The 19,640-nt window shown below is 36.7% G+C and overlaps 3 protein-coding genes across 3 annotated transcripts; 2 read left to right on the top strand and 1 right to left on the bottom strand.

Moving 5' to 3' along the window:
* Nucleotides 1-4,363: 4,363 nt before the first annotated feature.
* Nucleotides 4,364-6,262, top strand: LOC129731993 (methionine synthase reductase-like). The gene is made up of 4 exons (XM_055692439.1): nucleotides 4,364-4,590; nucleotides 4,683-4,823; nucleotides 4,891-5,130; nucleotides 5,190-6,262. Exons 1-4 carry the CDS (start codon nucleotides 4,495-4,497, stop codon nucleotides 6,066-6,068), a joined length of 1,356 nt encoding a protein of 451 aa, XP_055548414.1. The 5' UTR covers nucleotides 4,364-4,494; the 3' UTR covers nucleotides 6,069-6,262.
* Nucleotides 6,263-7,301: 1,039 nt separating this feature from the next.
* On the top strand, nucleotides 7,302-9,320 carry LOC129730064 (methionine synthase reductase-like). The gene is made up of 3 exons (XM_055689084.1): nucleotides 7,302-7,499; nucleotides 7,979-8,371; nucleotides 8,424-9,320. The coding sequence occupies exons 1-3, from the start codon at nucleotides 7,398-7,400 to the stop codon at nucleotides 9,282-9,284; spliced, it is 1,356 nt and encodes a 451-aa protein (XP_055545059.1). The 5' UTR covers nucleotides 7,302-7,397; the 3' UTR covers nucleotides 9,285-9,320.
* Nucleotides 9,321-9,751: 431 nt separating this feature from the next.
* Nucleotides 9,752-15,248, bottom strand: LOC129730063 (serine/threonine-protein kinase PAK 1). The gene has a single exon (XM_055689083.1). It carries the CDS (start codon nucleotides 14,823-14,825, stop codon nucleotides 13,254-13,256), a length of 1,572 nt encoding a protein of 523 aa, XP_055545058.1. The 5' UTR covers nucleotides 14,826-15,248; the 3' UTR covers nucleotides 9,752-13,253.
* Nucleotides 15,249-19,640: the final 4,392 nt, after the last annotated feature.

Raw genomic sequence — 19,640 nt, 5'->3', positions numbered from 1 at the left:
AAAGAGAATTCATTTTGTTCATTATTTGTCGAGCAGTTGGACAGGACGAGGTACGGAGTACTATGGGGCAACGTATACCAGAAAACAACGCCAGTGTTACGTATGTCTTATGTATGTGGGCGAATTGTCATTTAAGGTATTTCGAGCAGTTTTCTATTCTTCATTTAAAAATCGAAGGGCAATGATAAACATTTTTCAAGAATCACGTTTTGCTCAGAAAACGCATCTTTTTCAAATGATACATAAAAACTGGTTTAACTTAAAAATCCAATTGTCAGAAGAACAATTTGCTTGGAGACTACATGTTTCAGCACAGCAGGTTTCTACAGAAAATAATTAAATTGATTGAAAAAAAAAGGAAAAATTGTCAGCATTTCCAGCAAGCTTCTCCTGCTGGACCTCAAATAAGTGTAGACTTATGTAAGCATGCAATAGACCTTTTTTTTCTTTATCTCTATTAGAACATTATGTAGTTGAATATTTATTGCCTATTTAAATCTGATGTAATTCAATGTCGCTCACGTTTTGCTTTTGGAACCATTCAAATATTACATAACGCGGAATTTGGCAATTTTCAATACCCACCCACCCCCATGTAACGCAATTTTACATGTTTGCCACATGCAATATAACGCTCCGCTGAATACCCCCCCACCCCCTAGTGCGTTATGTATTATTTGAATGATCCCTTTACAGAATCCAGCTTTTTACGCGCCATAATGGCGGACGCTATAATGCAAAGTTCGTAATAAATTACTCACCCTTTTGACAACTCTAGTCAGAAACCATTTAAATATTACATAACGCGGAATTTGGAAATTTTCAATACCCACCCACCCCCATGTAACGCAATTTTACATGTTTGCCACATGCAATATAACGCTCCGCTGAATACCTCCCCACCCCCTAGAGCGTTGTGTATTATTATAATGATCCCTTACGTCAGTTTGAAGTCTTCATATATTTTATCAACTAAAAAATATATCTGGCAACATATGTGTTGCCAATTTTTCAGAAATCCAAAATCTGACGTACACGCTCATTATTTGTTACTCTAAAGTGAGTTAGATATGACCCATTTTTGAAAAAAGTGGAGGTACCCTAATTTGAGTACTTTTACGGTTACTCACTTCTGAGTAAGGGCGTCATACGTCAAAAACTGATTAGAATCTACTCTGTTTATGCAAACCAGGAATTAACGAAAATGAGTACAAGTTACCCAGTTTGCCTAAATTTGGAAATTTGATGATTTCTGGTTTTTGTTAATCTGACTCGATAAATAAAATAAATTCAGAACAATCAAAATAATAGATTTATTTTTTATTGAAACATTATAAAAGTTTTAAATCATTCACGTATCTTTATATAATGCGGCAACCAACCGGTTCACAGTTGCCCGTGAAATCATCCGTCACCAAACACTGCGAAGGATTTAAATTGTATCGATTGCATGTATTGGGCACTGTACATCGATACAAATGTTTCCGTTCATTATCACGAATAAAAGCCCGACCTAAAACGGCATCGCAGGACACACAACATGCGGTTGTTCATTTTGAAGAGATGTTTTTTATGTTTTCAAATCCTCTGCAATAATGATGTTGGGCTGAAATTGTTATGGAATTTTGCTACATGTTGTTTGTAATGTAATTGATTAGGAAATTATTGATTTGATGAAAGATCAAATACTTACTGCTAGCAAACGAATAAAAAGCGACACCAATTGTTCTTCGGAAACAGATAATATCGCTGTTGAAAACTTTTGACATATACATATACTCAGGGGTGAGATAACATCATGGATAATAACTCAAAACTGAGTAAACATGGTAATTATGAAAATTTGGGTAAATGTTACTCAATTATCCAGTACCCGATAACTCACTTTTTGACATTTTGCATAAAAATACCAAACTGAGTAGATCCTAATCAAATTAGAGTTAAAATAAAGCAGCGTGTAAGCAAAGAGGTTCGTATTAGCAATATTCAGAGGGAGAGATATGCGAAGAGAGTGTTGTGAGCCAAACGAACATGTCAAAATTCGAGCCAAACGAACAAGAAAGGTAACACATTGAAAGGTATTGCAATAAGGTTCTATAAAGAATATATTTTTTTCTACACGTTTTTCATGTTCTATTGCTAAAACATGAATTGAGAATGCTCCAAAGTTGCTTCATCACAGTGATTTTTAACTGGTGGTTCACAAACCCTTTGTATGGTCTACAGAATAATGATGAAAGTATATAAAATTAATCATAAACATAAAATTTAACACCTTCACGGTTCTTGTGATGCACTTTATTATTCCCCAGGACTTCCACCGTCACCATCAGCTATACGAGCCGAATTAAAAAGTTAGTCAACATTGCGCTTTGAGAAGACATCTGGCATCTCTGATATGTGAAACCTAGTTGCCAAATCAGCGGTTTTTTCAACGCTTATCTCTCCCTCTGAGGATCTCTGGTTCGTATGTTACGAATTATAGCGACCGCCATTATGGTGCGTAGAAAGCTGGATATACCCCAAAAAAGGGGAAAAGGGGTTATGCATCGAAAAACCCTGGACACACTCGACTACTACTATATCATTACTAGAATTTAGGCAAATGAAGATGTACCATGTACATAACATAAGGCTGCTTAACTTATTCAAAATGTCAGTAGTGCAACATGTTCAAGCCGAAACTAGAATTTGTCTTCTTATACGTTTTGGGGTCAAGCTTTTGCATTACAAATCTAGAGGAACATTTCAAAAGGTCTGCTTTGATTTTTTTATCGATCATTTTTATTCAATCACCACAACTTATCAAACACCTTCTATGACACGTTATTTGCACAAGTTGATAGCGGAGGGATCACTCTAGCCTTCTGAACGAAAACCACGCTTGGGAGAGTTACTAAAGCTGAACCATTACCAAAATGAAAAGACGCTCCGGAAAAACGATGAAAGCAGATAGGACATTTTGAAATTTTTATCTAGAAATCCAAAGCCAAATCTGACCAAGACCCCATGTCTTCGCCCTTATGGTATTTTTTGATAAATGACGCAACTTCTGGCATGCACTTCGTACTATAAATTTCCCCGTTCACGGCCAGCCCGGAGTGAAGGAAGAGCGGCTTTGACATCCCCTTCTCACTGATTGTTAGCCACAGCAGCACCTTCTTGGGGAACTTGGTGTGTGAAATAAATTTCACCTCGGAGCTCACTTCCTTCGTGGGAGAAGTGAAGTCTTTGCCATCCAGGATGAAATAGGTCTCGTCGTCCATCACCACGGCCACGTCGCGATTCGCCGGGAAAATCGACTTGACCATCTTATTCAACCGCTGTCGCTGCGTCATTACCTGCAGCTCCGAGACCAGTGGACGGAACTGCCGCTTCCTGACATGTATGTCCATGTTCTCCAGATATGTTTTCACTGTTTTTCCGCATGCACCAACCTCCCGGACAAGTGCACGCAGCGATTTAGCCACTTTCCCTCGGTCTTCCTCTTCAGCATCCTTTGAAGCTTCTTGTCGCTCAGGAACCGGGTTTTTTTTTTCGATGCTCTGATCGTTGTCCAATAGTGTCAAGATGTTGTAGATGCCGGAACGGATATACCCGGCGTCCACAAAGTGCCGCACGATGTCCGTTTTTGACGCGACGGGGTACCGTTCTTTGAACGCGCACACTTCTAAACGGAGTATATTCACTTTTTTCGCCTTCACAGTTAGAGTTTGACTGATAGAGCTGTAAATTTTTTTTGCTAGCTCATGGGTTACTATGATTGATGATGCATGAGTTGTTTCGTCAGTGCGATTAAAGGTAAAGCCATGAAAAATCGGCAAATTTTGTCCATTTTTTTACCGCAAACGTTACCTGGTCGGTCCATGCGATGTTTTATAGTCGGTACAACCGTTTTATTTTTCACTCAGTGTATAGCTTTGTACAAAACTTTTATTTTACCATCAAATATACTATCATGTCAATAATCATTTCTAGGAAACATTTGTATACTGCATAAAAAAAATAGGAATTTTCAATATCCCAAACGCAATTTTACATGGTGGTCTCACACAATGTAACGCTTCGCTGTATAGATCATTGCACGGTGACATCACAAAATAAAGAAAAAGAATGAGATTTGACAGTGGTCGCGTGTTTGTTTACATGAACTTTAAAAAAAATTTTCGGCTTGAGTAACGAATTTATTCGCATAGGCGGAGAGTTGTCCGATCACCTTGTAAACAAACCCGTGGGAAATATCAAAAAAGTGAGGTTATTGTTTGTATGCAATGATATACATATCTCCCTCTCCTGAGCGCGTTACGTAATATACATATGTTCCCTACATATGTTCAACTTTTATAGATTGCACCAACACAAACAAAGTTAGCAACGCGCATCAATCTGTAAACATTTAGATCACAGAACAAGTTTTATCAGCGTAATTATAAGAGTTTTCGTGAAATATCCTTTAATTTCGAACATAATTATTTGTCTGTCCATCTCGTCAACATGAATCTTATTGAGCAGTTCAAAAACGCAACGCTCAGTTTACCCAAACTGCCGGTTCATTACATTGAAACAATCCGTTCTGACAGTGGTCAAGTGGTGAGTTCAAAGAGGAGGTTCTTAGTTGAGATCAAAAAGTGAAATTTTTAAATACTATTTTTCTAATATTGCCCATACATCTATTCGCTTAGATTCCTGACCACATGCAATGTAACACGAAGCAGCCCTTCGGCACTGGACCAGTTTACAAAACATCGATTGCTGGCTATAAAGTATTGGCCGATGGTGAGGGGGTAAAAACGGTGTATGAAATGTCTATTAAGGAGCCTCCGGTAAACTCAGACCCAATTAATTAACTATAGAATTCAGTATTAACCTTGTCAAAATCTTTTTCTGTAGAATATGGAGGAATATTTTCCGGGAGATACAATCGGCATTCTTACACAGAATCTAGCATCCGACGTAGAATTTATGCTAGATAGGTTGCATCTTGTAGAAATTGCGGACTGCGTTTATGAAGTAAAGCTGGCCAAACCTGTTAAAAAGAAAAATCCCGAGATTCCAGCCTACATACCAAAATTCATAACACCGCGACGGTTGCTCTGTGAATGCTTAGATTTCAGAATTGTGCCACGTAAGGTAAGCTTCTATCGAGATGTTTTATATAGTATTTTTGCTTATTTCATAATTACTTTCAGTTGTTCTTGCAAGTATTAGCCAATTATGCATCCGATCCTTGTGAAAAGCGATTGCTTGAAATATTGGCGTCGAAGGAGGGAGCAAGCTTCTACAACGAATTTATTTTAAAAAATGAAATGAGTTTTGTACATTTGCTGAAAATTTTGTCTTCGTGCAGACCCTCACTCGCAGCACTGATTGAACATCTACCCCGCTTACAGGCAAGACCTTACTCAATAGCAAGTTACAACAGAGGTGGCCATTTACGTATTGTGTTTGCAATGCTAAACGATGGCAAAATTGGTATTACAACTTCGATGCTCGAAAACAAGCTGCTTTTTGCTGGTCGGTATGACAAATATTTGTATATATACCTCAGACAGATGAAGCCAGTTTTTCACTACAAAGAGGAAGATTTGGAGAAGAACATTATTATGATCGGACCAGGGACCGGCGTGTCACCATATTTGAGCTTTCTCGAATACCGCAAACGAGCGAAACAATTCAGCAAGAAAACGAAACTCGGTACTGCCTTATTACTCACAAGCTGTAGATATCGAGAGCGCAACTATATATTCGAAGAGGAAATCAAGCAGTACCTTCAATTGGGTCTGTTAGATAATGTCCACGAAGCATTTTCTAAAGATTCCGATAGTCGATATAAATTTGTGCAGGATATAATTGAGGACAAGAAAGAGCAGTTTATTAAGCTGCTGTTAGAAGATAACACAAAGTTATATCTATGCGGAGAAGGTAGGACTATGCTACCACGGATTCAAGACATGATCTCAACCTGTTTGAGTAAGATAAAGTGTATACCTAAGACAGAGGCAGATTCTCTCATAACAGAATATAGAAAGATCGGTAAATACATGTACTATTCCATGATACGCTACTAATGTCCGAACAAAGGAGTCATAGAAACGAAAAATTCATTCTCTTGCATCTGTATCGTTTTATTTAATTGATGAATAAATTATTTCATGTTTAGATTATAGAATGTTAATATATAACTAACCTAAACATTTGCTATAAAAAATGCGCTATATTGTATTTCATTTTCAAGAAAATTGAATATTAAATACATATGTTAGTAATACAGGAACAAATACTTCATAATTTCACAATTTACAGCTTTTGCATATGATATTCTTTTCATTTGAAGTACGTTTGAAATTTAACAGTAAATTTCTTTCGGTGTACATCACTCTAAAAAAAAGGCACGAAAAATCCACCTGAAAAATCACGTAAGTGACTGACCTTCAGAAAATCTGCCATTTTACGTGACATTAGTAACTTTCACCTAAATTTCACGTACGATTCACTGTCAATTCACGTAAATCGGCCAAATTATAATGTAAATAGTTTGAGCGCGTTGGTATTTGTGTGTTTTGACTTTTTTAGTGTTAGTGCGACTGTGGTGTGACGTTTCCGACAGCGGAATTTACGTGAATTTTTAGTATGCAAAAAAAATCAATATGGCGTACAAAGAACTCGTAAGCTGCTTCATCTAATTCTATATTGGAAAACACGCAATGTAAGTAGCCAGAATAATATTTAGATTAACAGAAAAAACATATACATTTTCCAAATTTTCAGTTGGTGAGTTCTTTCCGGACGGTTGGAATCGTCAACGGTTATTATCGAGCGGAACACGGTTGAACGGTCGACATCTCTCCGGCCATTCCTGTTTTTTCCTGTCGGAAATTTGATGGTTTTAAACAAGTAATTATATTTTAGTATTTGGAAATAAATATTTTTTATATGCACTGTCTAGTTTATTTACTTAAAATTCACGTAGATTCCATCTGAATAACACGTAAAAAGTACGTGAAAATCATGTGGGGTTTATGCGTTCTGTTTATGGTTTTACCTATATATCACGTGAAAAGGTACGTGAAAATCAGGTTACAATCACCTGACCAACACGTAGACGTTTGACACTGAAGTTGACACTATCACACTAACACATCAACGGCTTTCGAGAAATCGGCAAAAGTTACGTGAAAAGAAGGTGGATGAGAATCAGCCACTTTTCCCGGTAAATTTTACGTGCATTTTTCTCAGAGTGATTGAACGAGCGAGTTGCCAAACAAAAAACAAGCATAAATGTCAGAAACAGTCAGAGAAAACATCGCATTATCGAAAGAGCGATGTTTTGTATTTACCAGCATAACAATCAGTTGTAAATAAATATTCGTTTGAGTTTTTTTTATAAAGTGATAGTAATGTTGAATATAACCGAAATAGTTGCACAAAACTCGAAAACTGTGGTTAACCTACCACCAACATCAGAGCCATTCATTAAATTAACAAAATGTTTAGATGAGGTAAGGCCACAATCCATGCTCAATACTTCACCATGCGGAGTAAAGATTTTTGAACAGGTTTGAAGGTTGGATATTTGAAATAAATTTCAGACTCGTGAATAGGTTGAATAGGTCTAAATGCAGTAAGCAATATTAAGAAGTAGGTTGTACGATATTCTGAAATATTTATATTTTATGTTGTTTTAAGCGGTTTCTTGTGTGTAAACACTCAAATCCAAGTTTATTTCGTCTTCCATCACGCATGCTTTTATAAAATAACTTACCTACATACTTTCATTTTGCTTAACATCTCGATCATGTAGAAATGTTGTAGCCAATATTAGTAAAAACTCTAATCAACTACCGTCGTAGCATTTTATCCATTATTAACACGTGATAACTTTTTATTCAAATTCATTCCACAAAACTGCCCTAGTCAAGATATTCGATAATATATAAAATCTGATAGTCTCTCAACCAATATGCAACAATGTTTTTAGATTCCTGTGAACGCCGACGATCATCTACAATCAACATGTACTCAACCTTTCGAAGCAACTAAGGTTTTTAGGTACGCTGTTGTAGAGCATGAGATTGCTGCTTCAGGCGAAGATATTAAAACGGTTTATGACCTGACGCTTGAAACAGAATCAACTATTGATTATCGATTTAACCCTGGAGACACGATTGGAATTCTGACGAAAAATTTCGATCATGATGTTGACACCGTTATGACACGTTTGGAGCTACGTGACGTGCAGAGTTACTACCGAATAGAAATTGATAGCAGCACTAAAAAGAAAAAAGCAGCAATTCCACCATACATTCCATCACTAGTACAGCCACGCAAACTTTTTTCTGAATGCTTGGATTTAAGAGCGATACCAAAAAAGGTAAATACAATATTCCTTGTAAAGCAGACATAATATTGATAATATTTCGCAGCTTTTCATCAATGCTCTAATCCCTTATACGAGCGACGAAAAAGAGAAACGGTTTCTCTCCCTATTGGCCAATAGACATGAAACAGCTTTTGATGATATTGTTCTTCGACCAAGTTTAAAGTTTATCTCTTTGTTATCCTGTATAGAGTCTTGTAAACCAACAATTGAACTTTTGATCGAGCACCTACCTCGTTTGATGCCTCGACCTTATTCAATCGCTAACTCATTTGATAATTCAGTTCAAAGTACAAAAATAAGACTGATCTTCTCTCTAAGAGATCAAAATCCAGGATTGACAACAGCATTACTAGAAAAGTGCTCTAATACTGATAGTGCAGTATTTCTATATTTTAGGAAAACAAGCTCTTTCCATTTCACTGATGATGATCTTGGGCGGGATATTGTAATGATTGGAGTTGGAACCGGTATTGCTCCCTATATGGGGTTTCTTGAACGGCGCGAACAAGCTATTGACCAAGGCGACAAGTCATTGGGAGAAGCATGGCTCTTTGCTGGATTCAGATATGAACTGCTCAGCTATTTATGTCGTAAAGAAATTGAGCATTACCTCAAGAAAACTGCTCTAACTAAATTATCTGTTGCGTTTTCTCGTGACCCCAATAGCCGCTTTCGCTATGTGCAGGATCAAATCGAAGCAAATAAGGAGGATCTGGTAAGGATACTATCAAGCTCGAACGGTAGACTATTTGTATGCGGAGATGGGAAAAGCATGCTTCCCGAAGTCACTGCGAAAATTGGGCAAATTATGAGTGTGGTGCTCGGTATAAGTCAAGAAGAATCAGCAAAACTTATAGCAGACAAAAAGGAAAGTGGTTCATACGTGGAAGATATATGGCTATGATTACTAGCAGCCTTATATAAACGTAGCAATGTAATATTTTCCCTGCAGTATACTTTTCAATATCACGTCCAATAATAAGCGATCAGGATACTTTATATATGAGGTAAGTGTTTATCGAACTTGTTTTCTGTGTTAATTAAAAAATTACTGTATCCGAAACTAGTATATTCTATAACTATTTCTTGAATACTGGCAGAAACTGGTCATTACCTCTTATATCTTTCCTTTGTGATCTTCAAATATCCGGCAAACAGAGACCGTATTAAGTCCTATCTACTAGCAGACATTCTCAGAAATTAAGAAAAATCTGAGCAAACGGTTGTCGTGTGAAACAAAACGGGTTCAAATTGAGTCTACTACTAACCTGCTGCATTTCCTTTATACAGCTACATTTACACACTCAAAATTACGAGAAAAAAATGAAATGAAAAAGTTGGAATTCGGATATATAATTGAAGAGAGCTTAATCATGTTTAACATAAATGGTTCTAATTGTATTGCTTGGAGTTTATAATATATACATTCGCCAAAAAAAGAACATAGAAAGTATATTATTACGTTTCATTTGCTTCATGAAGATTTCGTTAAGCTTAGCCCTCCGTTGTAGAATACTGCTAGTTCTTATGATAATTTGTTGGTCCTAAAAGAAATGCGATGTATTGATCCAAAAAATAATTATATAAAAAAACTAAACACTCACGTAACATTTTTTTCAAACATATTGCTATTGGGAACAAAACGAATCCTAATTCCACTCTGATAGATTTTTTACATTTTGTGCAATTAAGAAGAAGTTTGTTTTCGTAAATTTATATACATTGAGTAAATACAACTAAAAATTTATTGTATAATAATTCAGCTGGGTTTCTGACATTGCTGGGTAATATTGACAGATGTGGCTAAGCTATATTCGTATCTTTCCGTGGTGTTCCATTTTATATTTTCTCATCGTCGTGATATCGTTACAAATAATTGTTAGACGACGACACAAATATTACCAATTGTTTTGAAACTAATCGCTTTTTATATCTTGCTAATATGTTCTCTGAAGCATTTTCATGTATGTTGCGTTGTGTGACATATAGTATACTAAAATATCTGGACTGCATATTTCAGAATGTGCGATTTATTATTTGTGGTGCATTCTCGTCTGTAGAAGCATTCAAATAATACCATTTCTAAATACCATCTACCATTTTATAAATGCTTTTTGTATAGCGCAAATTCTTTTGCGTGGATTGTTTTATATTTCAATGAATAGTCTTTCATAGCTTTATACTATGCTATTGTATAAAGAACCTTATATAGAAGTAATACAAACGTCATACAGCGGGTAAAAATTTTGCGGTAAATATGTCGTTCTTGTTTAAATGTGTCAAAAATAGTTTGTTTTTTATCAAACATTGCTCAATGTCAGTCAGGGTTTGTATTATTGGTGATGCACTATGATGAACAAATATATATCACGTCTGCTTGGAAAAGTATATTTTTATATTCATTGGACATCCTAAGACATAATTTGCGCTTATTCAAGAACTACAGTTCATTTCGATGATGTTATTGTGGTTATATTTCGTTCATACGGTTTTGAGCAATCATCGTTGAATGGAAATTGAATGACAAAACTCTGTGACTAATTTTTAAAAATCAATGAATGTGTGTCAGAAAACTAATCGTATTTTGATTGTATGATTATCATGATCGAACACACGTTGAAACCAAAAGCGTTGTTGATTTCCAAATATCACAAAGTGCAAAAAGTTATTACGAAACGAGTACAGTTAGTTTTTCTGACCCCGCAACTTCAGTAACAAACAAAAAACAATAATAGTTTTATGAAAGAACGTAATTTATAGAACTTTCACCTGTACGTCATTTTGGTTGGATGCATACTTCCCATGCAATGAATAACCAAATTGAAAATTCGACTAAGTCCAGGTACCTAACTGTCGAATTACGCCATCACGTAATGAATTATAGCAGGGCACATAGTCAGAGATGGATACATGCGTTCAGTTTTAAAAGTCATGGAATGTATCAACAGCAATGCTTTAGCACCTGTTTTAGTTCCTTTATTTGATATAAGTAGCTAGTATTATCTTGTTTACTTTTTTATCACTAAATATATCAAAATATTATGTAGACTTGTGACACGAACTGCACCTTTTCAAGCACCTACGTTAAGGTACATATATCGGTGAGTCAAGTCTGGTGAATACCCAAGAAACAGTTTTACTGTATAAAACTTACTAGGCTTTTGTAGCATAGATATTACCTATATACTTTTTAGAGTGAAAAATGATTGAATTGTTAATGTGACTTCAATCTCACTAACATTATCAGAACAAAACCTTTTCTGATCACCCAACCAGCTGTATTAAGGCAGTAGAATTAGTATATACAGAATCTAAGTGTCACTAGGATATAAGTTCAAGTAAATGTACGTTTTAATTTTTGATTACTCGTCCGTGTATGTAAGCTATATGTTTTTTGTTTGGCTTTGGGAACAGCGCACCTGGTTGTTGTAATCAATAGTCTTAAATTCTTATCAGAAAAAAACGTTAGTTGGTTTCAATACTCTAATAAGATAAGCTTGAATTCATTTGAACATTAGTCACAATAAGCTGACAACTCGGGTGTCAATATGATTGTGAGTTCATACAGTCAATTTCCTTTCGTTTCAGTGTGCGTATCTAGATACAACTGGACTAAATCTGAAATTAACGAAATTTTCAGATTTGGCTACAATTCCGACAAGCGCTGATTACCATTTTGTTATTAGGTACTTGTACACAATCAATGACTTTAAGGTAAACCTAATCATTTTAATGAGCGTACATCTCGCTAGTGTCGAACTGTTTACCAGTAATCAGAGTTTCCGCTTATATACACATAAACATGCAACTGTTACTTGGGGCTTCCCGTATCTGAAATTTTATTGTTATCTACCAGCCAAACTCTCAAAGACTGAGTGTAAGTGTGGACGTAATTGAGTAAGGTAGCAACTACATATGAAGTATACCACTTTGAGTCGAAAACGTGCACGCAAACCTTAAATCATCGAATGCACTTCCTACACGGCGTTTTACACACTGCGATAGCATACCAGCCATGTTACCAGACTACATATAACGAAACATAGAAGAATGAGAAAAACGAGGATGATGTAGTGGAAGCAATTTGCCTAATCGAAAAGAAAGGGAAAGTAGGGTTCTTCTTCTCGTTTTATGGCACTTTTTACAGGTTCTTAGCGTGCTCTTAAGCGCTTAACGGAATTAATCGTATGATTCATCCTTTTTGGTATTATTACTGTTATTTTGATAGACGTTTATCTTTTTCATCCAACAGTATTTATGAAAACCAGCTTTTATGCTTGTGACTATCAGAATAGAAAAAATTGAAAATTGATTGAAATAATTACGAGTGTTTTTGGTTGGCCCTCGTAATTGCATTGATAAGCTGATATTTCTGACAATTTAATCAACCAATGAACGAAAAATTTCCAGCAGCGAGAATGCCCTTAAATAAACCTTCCCGATGGAACGACAGGAATATTGGGAAATCAGGTTTATTTTACACTATGGTGTCGTACATTACTCTTTGTGCTGTTTTGCTCGTATTTATACAGAGAGACGTATATTACTGAAATTATGTATTCACTCCTACCTTTCCATTGCTAAAAGCACACTAGATTCGACTTCATACAAAATGGACGATATTTGATAATTTGTATAGAAATATGACGGTACATCTTCAACCAGTACACATTTCTTCGTGGTTTTAATCTTATTTGTGCCACCTCTTGTCGTGGAAGTCTTATCGTGTATAGGGAAAAATGTCAAACTCTTATCAATTTGTTTCGTTCTTCACATGACTCTTTTTTACCGATTCCAAAAAATATCGGTAGTTAAGGCACTAAATTTCACAGCCACACTGGCGTTTCTTTTTTCACTTAATGTACGCAGAGCACTAATTATCCCTTTTCAATAATCTCCTAGCCGCTTTGATGAGCGGCGTTAATGTACGCAGTTCCATGCAGTCCTGCAGAAAAAGATGCTGAAGCAACTCATCGGCTGAAGCTCGTTGGTCCACCTCCACTTGTAGACAGCAGTCAAGAAAATCTTTGAGATTGTCGGAAAGCTTATCCCAACTTCGGATGTCTGGTCGACCGTTGGCTGCGATTAAATAAAGTGCTCGCAGTGGAGCTTGATTCAGATATGGTGGCTGCCCTTCTATCATTTCTATTGCCATAATGCCTAAGGACCAAATATCAACCTTTTTGCCGTACTGTTTACGTGTCACTACCTCGGGAGCCATCCAATAAGGAGTTCCGACCATCGTCTGTCGTTTCTCATCCCCTTCAATATTAGCACAGAAACCGAAGTCAGTTACTTTCACGGATCCATCCATGCCGAGTAGAACGTTGTCTGATTTGATATCCCGATGAATAATTCCTTTTGAATGTAGAAAACTAATTGCACGTAAAACTTCACGACAAACAGCAGCAATCTGACGATCCTTCATTACAGTTTCTGTGACAACATCAGTTAACGGCCCTCCATCCATATATTCAAGAATTACCCACAGGTGATCTACAGGTTCCAGGTAATATGCTTCTAAGAAGTTCACTAAATTTCTATGGTTGAAATCCTTGAGGACATTAATTTCATTCAAGATGGATTCTTTGTACGACTGATGTTTCATATCAATTGTCTTGATGGCTACCTTCTGATTTGTTTGCCGATCCAATGCAATGAATACCACCCCCGATGCTCCTTTTCCTACCTCGACAGTTTTTTCATAACGTTCCAATGGATCGCACATATTGCAAATTCGTTTGAGCTCATTATATACCTGCTCGTCTGATTTCGGTATTCGAGGGTTTTGTTCCTTCGGCCTCAATATTAACTCATTATCATTGTCGAAATCGACCTTGTTTATCAAGTCATAGGAACTTTTACAATTTTCTGATACCTTATTGTTACTATGAATGATCATTGTAGATTTGTTGCCAGTATCTGCTAAGGTTAAATTATCTATACCTTTATATATTTTACTGTTATAGTTTTTGGGTTTTGGCATAATCTGTGGCTTTGGCGGTAATGTCATTGCTTTCTTAGGCAATGGGGGTGGAGGAGGAGAAACTTCACCAAAATTCTCTTCACTGCTGGCCTCGAGTGAATCTTCACTTTTATGAGCATTTTTCATGTCAAGAAACTGATCAATAGATTCCGTTTCTTCATCGATCGCATCTTCCGTGATAAACGGTTTAAAAGGTTCTGCTTGCTCTTTCTTCTTGATCGAGTAATTGTAGAATTTGACTGCCTGATATGCGGCTTCTGGATTCTTACTCTGCTCATCATGTGTGATGGATGCATCCATAAGACGAATCCATGCTTTGGGTAATCCTTCCAGATCACCTGTAAGTTTGTTTTTACTAACGTGAATTCCATGCACCACATTCGTCGGTAGTCCGATTTCTGAAATTTTGTTCCGATCATTTTCTTTGGCAGATTTCCTGCCGAACAAACTTTTCATCATGGTAACGATGTCGTATGTCCAAAACTTAATTCAATTTTCTTAGCCTGGTATACTTTGCGATTAGCAGTTGATTGCATATATTGAATTTGATTTTTTTCTAATGTTCACACAAGAAAACAGGAGTGGCCCTCATGTACTTCTTCTTGCCATACACTTTTGTTTTAGCCAATGTCTTGTCACTCCATGCACAATTTTAAACTTGGATTTAAATCTTTTGATTGCCAAATAGCGATGCAGCTTCACATCAACTCAATGCGGTTTCAAACATTTTCACGAGTAAGTTTTAATTTACACAAGGACAAACTAAAAACAGTAAAATTGTTGCGGAAACATAAAGATATTCCGAACTAGCGCTCCAGCTTATAGTGAATGACGAATCACCACACGGCATGAAACTTACACCAACACCTAAAAGCCTGAGCATGTGAATTCTGTTTCTCACACACCTTTCCACTAAAATATGTAGTGACGATAGGTGACAATGTGTTTACGGTTGTTCCGTTGTGTCAGTTTTGTTTTGGCAGAGTTGCCAATATTTAAAAACCACTGGTATTTCGAAGCTATTTGAGTCTGAAATTATGTATGTAAAGGTGCGGTGGTGGTGGCACTCTTGTGTTAAATTTTAGAAAGTGGTGATTCGTTCGTTGGATGATCGTTAATTTTATAGCCGAGAACTCAACAGCTGATAGATTCAGCGAAATATCTTATGTTTTTGGCAGAATTTTCAAGAACTTCGGAAAACGAAATTTTAATACCTGCTGGGCTAGCTTACGCTAGATCGATATATTTATGTAAGTGTTGCAACCATTACTTCGGGGCCTGCTAATCGGAACTGTATTATAAAAATGATAGAAAATCATTAACATGTTCTAGGAGACAAGTTTGTTTCATGCGATATTACTAAATTTGTTTCTCAGTGCTACTAGTTTGGTCACTTCATGACATAGTCAATTACGTAATTCAAATAATTAAGTATATGAGATGTGTACAGTTTAGATGGTTATCTTTGGCTGGTTGGTTGTTATTTTAGTTCTTACACATCTTTACTGGAATTGTCCAGCTATTCTCCTCTAGTATACGTTACATCATCCGTTTATTGTAGCACTTCTACAGTCGCCGTTCGATAACTGCAAGTCTTTTAACTGCAACGCTTTTTAACTGCAAGACCGATAACTGCAACAACTCTGCAGTTATCGGACCGCAATCCGTCAAATCTGGAGTCAAAGTCATATTTGACATTGAAGTGACAAATCTCGCGGGGGGATTCTAAATGAATTCGAAAATGAAAAATGTTGAATATCTAGAAACATTTCAAAAGGACTTTTTCATTTCGATTTCGTTTACTTGTTGTCTCTTCATTTTCCACTATTAAGGGGTTATATACCTTTGTGGTCGAGAAAAATGAGGGAAGTTTGAATTTATTTTTAAGTGCATAGCACCATTTTCATTGCATCAGAGTGGTATTTTTCTGAAAGTACAGTTTATGAACAACAAAAAAATACGTTTGATTTTGAGATATACCAATTATTACTGAAGTAATGGCCGTTTCCCCGAAACGCTTTTTTTGCAGAGGCTTGCGGTGATACTGATAGAGACTCAGCGAGTCAACCGAAATCAAAAAACTCATATTATTTCATTAGTTTAGAAGTGTGCCGTGTCCTTGAACGATCGCTTTTATGAGTATTTTGTTTTCAGTGCAAACGGGAACGTTTTTCCCAAAAAATGCACATTTTGAGCGCTAAAAATTGCATTAAAAATTTTATTGCGGCAAAATGTAACTGTATGTTTCAAAAAGCGATCGTTCAAGGACCGGTGAATTTAATAACGAAAATTAAAAAAAAAAGATGAAAGAAATCGGTTCAGTAGTTTTCCCGCAATCAGGATCACGGCAAAGTTATTTTTCGGAAAACACTATTCCGAGATAATCGCGTGTAAAGTTTCAAGTTTAGCTTATGCAGCCGTGGCGAGGCGCCCTGCAAATCGCTCTAACTTTCTTCCTTTTGCTCAGATCTTTATGAAAATTTGTGAAAATGTTTTCAAGATGTTGTATTTTAAGATAATGCAATAAAATTTTTTTTCGGTTTTTTGAAAGCTAAAAAGGTATATAACCCCTTAATCAATGAAGCAAAATCACCATGTTATGTGGTTCATTTTCCTTAATTATTATAAGAGAAAAAATATTGCTTGTGCATTGTTTGGCTAGCTTTCACTACTCAGTGAGGCAGTGCATAGTAGATCACAAACAATATTTTGTGAACTAGCGTTAAATAGACCATTTTAGGAACTGATAGGTGTCACGGATCCTGCTGACATTGATGTTGCTTTTACTTGCGTTATGTCAGATTTCCGAGCTTTCTGTCGAAATTTCATTCATGAATTGAGTTCAAAAACGTCTCGTAAAATGATCTTCTGCAGTGATGAACTTTATCTTCGCCTACATATGGGTTATGTAAAGTAGTTACTAAAACGCAATAGATTATGATGCGGAAATATGAATATCAAATTGATTAATCAAAAAGCTTGCCTATTTTAGTTTCCTGCTATTTTTTGACACTATTCCATCAAAAAATACATTTCGACATCATTGAAAACAAAAATGGTAGTGACGGACCCCCCTCTAAATTTTGGCATGTATCAAGTGTTGCAGTTATCGAACGGCATTCGATAACTGCAATGTAAACATGTTGCAGTTAGCGAACGACGACTGTATTATTATTTCTTCGTCGGCGTCTAGGTAGCTTTTTCAACCTGTCTCCTTCCAAACCAATAACCTGATCGTTGAGCCTGTGTTTATTGTCTTCTTCATTCGTTTCGGTACCAGCTGCTCTGTCTGCACCAGCGACAAGTAGCTTAATGCCATAGATGTTAACCTAAACGGGCACAACTTGCTCATGATACTCATGTCCTGGGAATTCATCAATTCTCGCCAAACATGTGAAAAGGGCCCATGTGCCATTTGTGAACAAGCCAAATTTTCTCATTTTGTGATTAATACGAGCGTAATCTATCCCTACAAATAAGATTTGTTGATAAAAGCAGGCTTTTTTCAATCAATAAATCTTATTTGTATGGGCAGATTAAGCTTGTACTCGTCAAAAAACGTGAAATTGTGGCTTGGCACATGGGCCCTTTTCACATGTTTGGCGAGAATTTGTTTTTTCATGAATTCTCTATTGCTAACAAAGATAAGGAGCTGGCCAATCAATCCATAGTGACAACAAAACGTTTTTCAATCAATCACTAGAAGAGGTGTTGGTCCTCAAGAACCAGCATTAGGTACTTTGTATCAAACCCGTCATAACTTTGCAAATCATATCCGTTGTGGTGTGCCAAGCAGTTGTCCAAAACACGGAGTGCTTTTGGCACAAGCCCATTTTCATCACTAGCTTTTCGCACTGCGGGAACAAACATGTATTCAAACCACTTTCGAAATAGCATCCTGGTCATCTAAGTCCTTTTTGCGTAATAATAAAAAATCGACAAAACATGCTTATTACGGGGTTTTCGGACATCAGTTTTGATTTCAGTGTCCCGTCTGCTGAAAGCTTCGATATCTACTTAAACTCTATCCAGCGTCTACAGCTGCGCTGTCGAATAACTCACAAAAACAGTGCTTCTGCCTAGTGATGGGAAACTTATCGATACTTATCGATAATATCGCTAAATGCTCGTCATCGATATTATCGTTAATTTTTTGTCGTTAACGATAATTATCGATATTATAAGGGTGAGCACAAGTCAGTGCGGCTGGTTACTGGAGGAGACCCAAGAGAAGGAGACCTCACTTACCCTACCCCAGGAGTTGCTTTTGCCGCTAGGTATTTGTTGGGCGCTGCTATTCGACAAGACTTAGCATTGTTGGGGGTGGTGTAACGGTTCGCCCCGGGTGTCACTGAGTTTCTGAGAAATAATGGTAACTAAAAAGGTATTTATAGTTTTTCGTTTCCTAAGAACAGATGAATTCGACAACTTAGTACTGGTGAACTTTATAACAATATCCAAACTTTTTGCACCATCTCATAAAAAGCAATGATACTAAATTGTAATAAAATGCATTTTCTTTGGCTTGCTAACTCTTATAATATGATGGACATGCATAGCGGCAGTCTATTGGTAATTCTTTGGTAATTGTTTAGTTTAACTTGGAACTGTTTAAGTTTAAAGTATCTGTTACCCAACAAACAATTTTTAGTTCCACTAAAAATCCAAATCAACGAAATTGTTGCGCCAAAAAAATATCCTGATTTATTCAGGGGGTAGACAAAATAATTGAGATAAATAAAATTCTCTCGAATTTTAAATGGCCAGAACTTTACGAAAAATGAATCAATTTTGAAAACCGGTTTCATTTCACTAGAAAACAGTATTATATTATAAGTTTAGTAAAGCGGGCAATGTATGCAGTTTGCGAGGATGCGAAAATGAACGGGAATAGAAGGTGTGACTTTTAGGCTTAGAAAAAAATTCCCTCGTCCAGACGTCTGGGTTTCGGAGCTGCAGGCAATGACGCAGCGACAGCGGTTGAATAAGACGGTTAAGTCGATTTTCCCTGCGAATCGCGACGCGGCAGTGGTATTGGACGACTAGACCTATCTCACCCTGGATGGCAACGACTAGCAGGGCTCTTCGAATTTTACCTCCCCCACGAAGGAAGCGAGCACCGAGCAGTAGCGTAGCGTGACCGGGTGACACCCGGGCGGAAAATTTAGGTTTCACCCCTTTCCCTCTGGGTGTCACCCCCACCAGATTGCAGTTAAATCATCTTGTTACCAAAAATGGCGAGAGTTAGTCCGCTCGTTTTCAAATGCACTAAAT

Source organism: Wyeomyia smithii, chromosome 3, assembly GCF_029784165.1.
Source record: "Wyeomyia smithii strain HCP4-BCI-WySm-NY-G18 chromosome 3, ASM2978416v1, whole genome shotgun sequence".
NCBI lineage: Eukaryota > Metazoa > Arthropoda > Insecta > Diptera > Culicidae > Wyeomyia > Wyeomyia smithii.
The sequence above is the reverse complement of the archived record's forward strand: the minus strand, read 5'-3'. Positions and strand labels throughout refer to the sequence as shown.